Below are 7,597 nucleotides of genomic sequence, written 5' to 3' on the forward strand. Positions count from 1 at the left end.
TTGCATAAAAATTCACAGAAGCAGTAGAAAACTATTTTTCGGCTCTGTCTTTCTTACTGTTGGTTTCAATACAAAGGGTAGACGCTTGGCTATTCTTCAATAGTATAGTCAGTAGTCTTCATATCACGTCTACTGTTTGGTCTCAGTTTCCATCTGAGTTTCTTGAGATTCTTCAGCTTCTGAAAGTTTTTCATCATCTAAAATTCAATATTACTGTTAGTCAAACCTGCTTGGTCATATTTACACACTATATTGCAAAGCTGTGTCCCACTTAAATATTTCACATCGATTGCCTTAAATGTTATCTGTAGCAGCTGTTACAGGAAACATGGGGTAAACCCTATAGTATTAATACAAGCAGAGAGTACCAGATTGCTTCAAATTACATGCCTTCTCTTTGCCTATTAATGGTTTATCTCAAACTGAGACTGTGCCTTCCACTAAAACATTACTTCCTTCATAAAATTCTAGAAACTGAAAGGTAATCTATACATTCATGCAAAAATGTATTTTAGAGAACTAATACTTAAGCAAGTGTTAGTAACACACAATAACAATAACCTTCTGCTAAAGTGCACCTAGGATTAACAGTTCATTCTACTTAAGAAGATCTAGACAGCCTTAGAGAATGAAAGTCTGCTCTCAGTGCCATCTCTGTATGTTAATCAGGTCACGCTCAAAGGCTATACCAATTATTCTGTCTTGGAAAGACACTGCAAAAATCCAGCAAACAATATTTAAAACAATATTATCCATATTAGAGCATGAAAAGTAGGTGCTGATTTGAAAATATTAAGTACTTGTATGACAAAATATAAGTATGACTGAATTCCTGAACCTAGCTCTCGTATATGACAGTTTTAGTCCCTGCTCTATTACAGACTCATTGTCTGAGTAGGTAAGTCACTTAGCTTTCCTGAATTCCAATTTCTTTTTAGTAAAGCCTCAAACGACATCATGATGACATGTTCAAAATTACTGAAATAGGACTGACACAAATAAGTTTGGAAACTAGAATACTTTCCTGTAAGAAATACCTTTTCTGTTTTAAAAAAACAACCTCAAATTGCTATTCTCCATCCCCACATTTTTAAGAAGTCTGTTGCCTACAGATTAATCTGAAGCTAGTCAGGACATGACAGAGCGTCTAGCTTGTAGAAGAAAAGAATTCTGAGCAGTTTCAGGCTCTGGACCACTACTCAAAAAAAAAAAATGCTGCTGATGCAAGAGGTCACCACCCTCAATTGCACACAGCTAGCCCACTGCTGAAAGCTGCAATTCCCTTTGATCCACTGAAACCCAACCCATTTATATATATTTTACCTAAGAACACCACTTACTTTCCAGAGTTTGCTGAAGTTCATGGATGGTGCTCAGCAGAACATGAAACTGTTTTCTTCTCAGCTCTAACTGGAATGATAAAATATATATTTTAGGAAACAGAGCACATACAGCCAAACAACCCACAGCAGATGCTCCATTAATTATGTTCCTAATAAATAATTGTATAACAATCTCTATGAAAAACCTACCTTATCTTCAACGTTTTCTTTAATGTGAGAGAGATGTTGCAGTTCTTTCCCCAAAGCTTCTAGTTGCCTGAAAAGAAATTGCCATACAAGTTCTGTAAAATTATTGAAAAACAGATTTTAACTAATTAGAGGAAAAAGAACCATTAAATAAATAGCATAAGTAAACAAAGCATAACAAATGAAATGACAGAGAGGCATAAACTTGTCATAAACTTATAATTTCAGGACTTGTACAAAACAAGGCCTCCAAGCTTGAGTGCAGTTGTACATGGGGCATTTGGATTGTAACAGTTCAGTCCTGCCACAAACACGTTATTTACTTGACTGTACAATGAAAGTTAAAGAAGTGGGTTACATTAAACACCAATGGCATTTTCATAGGCTTCACTACTTTACAGAGTTCTTTATGTTGACGTGAGTAGATTATAAAAATGTAGCATCATCATGGAGAACATATTTGATAAACCTACATACCCAACATACAAACACAGTTCCCAGACACAACAATTGACCAAAGACATAGTAAGAACCTTATCTCTGACAACAGCTTGACCAGACAGTGCTGGATAACAGCCAGACTTTACAATGGGCATATGTAGAATAATTCACATTTTTTGTGAAACTACATGATATAGCTTATGCCTCAGCACACAGAATTTAACACTGATCCATGTAAATACTGATTTCCTTCTCAAATGTCAGTTTTTATTTTAATTGATTGCTTCTGGCATTGAGAGATAAAGGAAACATGCAACACCTATAATCTTCATTATTATTCATATCCTTTTGAAATAGGTAAGTCTTTCAACACTTCTTTGTGATCCTTCTGCAAGTATTTGATTGTTTTCTGTTCTCATTTGGACACACCATGAACTACCACAATCCTTTTCGAAGTAGGGCAAAGAATAACAGGTACATCATGTACACTAGCTTTCAAATGAGGGTGGAGCATCACCGCCTCTTACACTCAAATGTCTAGTTTGGCCCTTCTACTCTGCCTCTAATGCCTACCGTCATTCATGATCCATGTAATGAGAACAATCTATTTCTTTAAAGGTGAAGTGGACTGAGGCTGACCATCCCTGATTAATTAGCAGGCAGAGCCATATAGGGGTCAGCAAGGGAATAAAAGGTTTTTTTCTGAAGCACTGACAGCTGCTGCAACTAATCTGGGCAGGGAACCACAGAAAGGCCTCCAGTCCTTAGCAACTCACGGTGGCTGGGAAAAAGGTCTGGTTTTGCTCTACCTGAGGGTGTTGTCTTTTTTTGAGACAGTATGCTTGGTACCTTGAGGGAATGCCCTAAAGAGGGTGATGTGTGACATTACCTCTACCTGTAACGGAAACGGGCTAACAGCTTATAGGCTCACACAATGATTTCACTAGTATTTGATTTCTGAAAGACTTTTATTTGGCCAAATCTTGCTGTTTATACCATGCTGTCAGGCATAAGCAGACTGTGAGAAGACATGCAATTTTTTTCTAGTAACATTCAAGCTACATCTGGAATTTTGCTGCTTTTACTTCCTGCTCTAGAGAATCGGCCTAGTGTTCTCATTTTTGTATCTCCTTTTCTAAGACTCAGTGTCATTTCTTCATCCTCTTAATAGCTCTTCTGCTACTGCATCTAATTACACTGTGGGCACTACCATTTATCAGTTCAGCTCCTGTCACTTCCTGAATTGGCTCCTGTGCGTTACTTCTGACTAAGCCAGTAACACCTTCTCTTCTTTTGTGCTATATGACTAGTTGTTCCAAGAAACAGTCCCTTAAAAGCCTAGAGAAAGTCTTTTTCCAAACTTCGTCCTATTGTACTATACGATCTGCAAAAGCTATAAATGTAACCCTTGCAATAAATCATTACATTTCTCATCACAAGATCTCTCAATTGTTTTTAGTGTTTAAGAGTTCCAAGAAAACCGTGGCATTGTTAGTGAGGCTTCCTGCATTCTGATTTAACAGTGGTCCTTAGTAGTTATGATTTTCTGTATACTTTCCTCAAACTGGAGAGAAAGGAAGCCTTGTAATTAAAACATTCAATGAAAACTTCATCTAGTTCCTATATTTAAAATCTATTCACTAGGAGAGGTCAGTTAAAGCTAAAATACCTATGAACCAAGCTCTCTCCAAACCTGAATGACCTGGCATCTTCTAAGAAAAGTATTATCATTTTGTTGTTTCCATTCTTAATCAACTGCCTTATCTGAAAAGCTTCACTTTTGATAATTCTTTATTATGAAGCCACACTTGATAAACGGCACATGCTGACTAATGAAGTAAGAAGTAGTCAAGCCTCATGAGAATTGCCTTTAATAATCAGTTGTGGTAATGAAATCAAGGCACAGAAAAACAACTTGCAAGAAATAAATGTGTGAAATATTCTTAACAGCTTATAGCTATAAAAATCCCACTATTAGGGTAATAATGTAATTTTAAAAACCTTCCTTTTCCTGTAAAATGCCATGGACTGTGAAAAGACAGCCTCCCTCTGCAAATTCACTGAAAGTGGGCAACAGGATAGATGCAAACTGTGCTTAAATGAGAACGGTAACCCCATGCCACATCTTTAATCAGGTAAAGAACAAACTTAGAGATGCAATGAGTCCTGGAACGTTTCTGTGGCTTGACGAAGTTAAAAAGATTATGTCCCCACAACTGCCCAAAATGACCCAAAAGCATAGATAGTGATCCAAATCCAACAATGACACAAAGCAATACTGTAAGTTACAAGCAAGCTAAGTTGGACAACAGGTAGGTCTAACCTGCGTGCCAGGGCAGGTTATATTGTGGTACACAACGCAGTAATTTATAACCGGGCATGCAGGAACAACTACTACTAAGAAAACATAAAAGAAAGCCCTAAGAACTTTCTCCTGTTTTCTCTCATTCCACCTTACTTGCTTGTGTGTTATGCATTTTGCCTGACTACTGAATCCCTTGCTGGTGCACTTGACAGCACTTCCCCACTATCTCTCTGTTCTGAGCAACTCGACCCTGGTAAACTGACATTAGATGTGCACTTACATCTGAGTTTACCTATTCACCTTAACAATGGAAAAAAATCAAATACAACATGATTAATAATGCTTCTGAACCCATACAGATGGAGATTAATGAAAGAAAGCTGGTAAGGGAACAATTTTAAAATGAAACACAAGTTTTTCTTGTGTCAAAAGAAATTATATAAAAGTGAGGAAAGGTCAAACTGAAACCAAGGAAGTGTCGAATCTAGTGACTTCTAGCTTACTATAATTTAATGTAGTGTCACACTTACTTCAGTGTTTCATGTCTGTCTGGATGGTGTTGTATGACTTTGGCCAATGCATCATATTCTGAAAGAAATTTAAATGGTTAGTCTAATTCTGAAAGTGTAGATTCAAAAACCAAAGATCAGGTACCACAGAATGTAACAGATTCTTTCTCCTTCTTGAAAAACTGTTTTAATTTTTCAAATTTGTACATAACTCTCTATATATTTTTTAAAAAGTAACGGCAAATACCCATATATAAAAATGTATATAATTTATACCGTGCTATAACATTTCAAAGTAGATGATTACATCAAATGAGATTTTGAATAAACTTAAGATATGACTGTAGGCCATTATCTACTCAAGCCTACCCAGTGCTAGTGATTTGTAAAGGATGAGGTCAGAAAACACGACCTTTAGATAGCTCTGCATTGCTCCACGCTTGGTCTTTTGTGTACGATTCATAAGCACTGGTTTTAGATACAATCTAATGAAACAGTGCTGATGCTACACAAGCATTTGAGATTTTTAGGAAAAAAGCATAAAATGCTGCATGAGAAACAACTGGAATTTAAAAAAAAACTGTATTACACATTAAGAATAATATTATAGTTATATAAGGAATGAACACAGCCCTTTCCTGATAGTAAGATTGTACACATGCCAACTACCTCATCCCCATGCAAAAATCTGTGCTGCAGGCTGGACAAGATATATCAAAAAGCAAACACTTCAGAGCTATGTTTGTGAAGACATAAGAACTCTACATTCCTACTGGTTAGGGTTCTTTTAATTTCCAGTTGAGTGTAAAATTATTGCATGATCTTCAGTGCGGGGTGTAAGTCTATTCAACTCTTGTCTCACTGTTAATGATGTGCTTTAGTTCTTCTCAAGTCACCTGAATTGTGATAGGATGCTTTTGGGGTTTTTACTTTGGCCTGAAAACATCTCTCTGAACTGTTTCAGGTTTCCCTGGTGTTGCATGTCATTGAGATCTCTGGTTCAATCTTGCTTGCCTCATGCACCAAAAACTTTCGTAGTGGATGTGGAACCCACCAGACTAAATATAGTAGTCATGATGCCAGTATATTCCCTTGCACTTTCAAAAATCTGGAATCTATTTTCTAATAAAATATTTTAAAATATAACAATCATGAAACTGACTAGCATAAATACAGATATTGCTCCTTACCCTGGCGATTTTTTCGAATCCTTTTTGCTTGCAGGATTTGTTTTTTGCATTCAGAAATCTTCTCATGTGCTGCAGCTATGCTATTTTCTTTAAAAAAAAAAAGTATACAGAGTTATACTTAAATAAAACAACATATGTAAACAAGCCATTCTGCTAAATTATAAGAAGATAAAGAGCTGTTTGTGACACGGTGGCCATCAGCTTCAAAACTACATACGCTTCAATATGATAAGCTTTTATTTGTATGTATTTTATATACTGATAAGATGCTTGCAGCATATTAAGGGGGGGAAAAAAAAACCAAACCGCTCATCATATGTATACATTATGTTCACTAGAACTGCTTGAGCTTGTTCACAAAAGAGAAATTGTCAAACAGAAAACAATAATATTTTCTCATGTTTACCTATATCCTTATAGATTTTTTCATAATTTTCCATTTCTCTCAGGTTCATATCATACACCAGAAGAGTTTTTCCCATTGAAAATTCACACTGTGATAAAGTACTCAGCATTCGTTGGTACTGGCTGTAACTGAAAACAGACAAGACATTTATTCCTAAACAGCATAAAAATACCCCCTATCCATGCAGCATAAGAACAGTTAAATAACAATTATTAAATAAAGAAAAATATTTCAAAGATTCAATGTATAATTATTTGAAAGTGCAGTTAGAAACATTGCATGTACTAATTCCATGATCGCACCCTTCTAGGTGCAAAGTGAGCAGTAAAGCAATGGGCAGATTGATCTAGAGCTTACAAACTTCCCAGCTAGGGCTGCCTCTGTGACCACTGAGATTAGTATTTTAATACTGAAGTGCTTCTCTGTACGCAAAACAGTTATATTGTGTCTTCTGGGAATTTATATCCAGTGCTAGTACGGACCCCACAGCAGAACACCACGTTGTCACTCATCCCTTTAGCCTGGTGATTTTTTTTTTTTTTTTAAAAAAAAAAGAACCACAGCAGCAGAAATACCAGCAGGACTACCCTTCCCTAACCGAACAAATGCAAACTGCCAACTAAAGATTCAAGTGCTGATCCCATTACGACAGCGGGACTCCTGGACGGATCGCACAGCGACACAATCCTGTGGGCATTCGAGTGGTGATAGCAGACTTCAGTGATTTCTGACCCGTCTCTAGTCCTCATCTCCTACCACAGTGCTCGGTGTTTGTACTGGGACCACCACCGAGCCATACTGGAAAACAGATGTATACATTTTAACACAGGTCTCTTCAAAACAGATCAATCCCCGTTTTCCATTGAAATGTGAGATAATCACTTCCAAGACTTAAAAAAAAAAGGAAAAACAAAATAGAAAACAAATACCCCTCCTCTTGAGATCCGGAATTACACCACTTAATGAAACTCTTCACCAACAAATTGATCCTCCTGTCGTCCCCAGCCCCATCGCCATCGATCAGCAGTCGCTTGCGGATAACTTCATCTGAGGAAAAACTCCCGGTTAATGCCTCACGCCACGGCGGCTGCCTCCCACAGCCCAGCGCGGGCTTCACCCCAGGCCTTCAGGGAACGATTCCCGGCGCTAAACCCGGCAAATCTGTTAAGCAGAGAGCCGTCCCGGGGCTGAGGGACCCTGGGGGGCCGAGCGGAGAG

The 7,597-nt window shown here is 37.4% G+C and overlaps 1 protein-coding gene across 1 annotated transcript; it reads right to left on the bottom strand.

Annotated features, from left to right (window-relative positions):
- Window positions 1-129: 129 nt before the first annotated feature.
- Window positions 130-7,397, bottom strand: THOC7 (THO complex 7 homolog (Drosophila)). Its single transcript, XM_010085487.1, has 7 exons — window positions 7,357-7,397; window positions 6,381-6,508; window positions 5,975-6,061; window positions 4,806-4,863; window positions 1,533-1,599; window positions 1,341-1,410; window positions 130-197 (listed from the first exon to the last, which is right to left on the bottom strand). The coding sequence occupies exons 1-7, from the start codon at window positions 7,395-7,397 to the stop codon at window positions 130-132; spliced, it is 519 nt and encodes a 172-aa protein (XP_010083789.1).
- Between the last annotated feature and the right edge of the window lie 200 nt (window positions 7,398-7,597).

The sequence above is a fragment of the Pterocles gutturalis genome, unplaced genomic scaffold (genome assembly GCF_000699245.1).
Source record: "Pterocles gutturalis isolate BGI_N339 unplaced genomic scaffold, ASM69924v1 scaffold46801, whole genome shotgun sequence".
Lineage (NCBI taxonomy): Eukaryota > Metazoa > Chordata > Aves > Pterocliformes > Pteroclidae > Pterocles > Pterocles gutturalis.

What these genes read in the sequence shown, in the direction of transcription:
- THOC7 (XM_010085487.1), bottom strand. Translation starts at nt 7,397, where the DNA reads ATGGCGATGGGGCTGGGGACGACAGGAGGATCAATTTGTTG. An exon ending in GATTCGAAAAAATCGCCAGG is followed by an intron (nt 4,864 to 5,974) that starts GTAAGGAGCAAT and finishes AATTTCTTTCAG; the next exon opens with AATATGATGCATTGGCCAAA. An exon ending in GACAGACATGAAACACTGAA is followed by an intron (nt 1,600 to 4,805) that starts GTAAGTGTGACA and finishes ATTTCTTTTCAG; the next exon opens with GCAACTAGAAGCTTTGGGGA.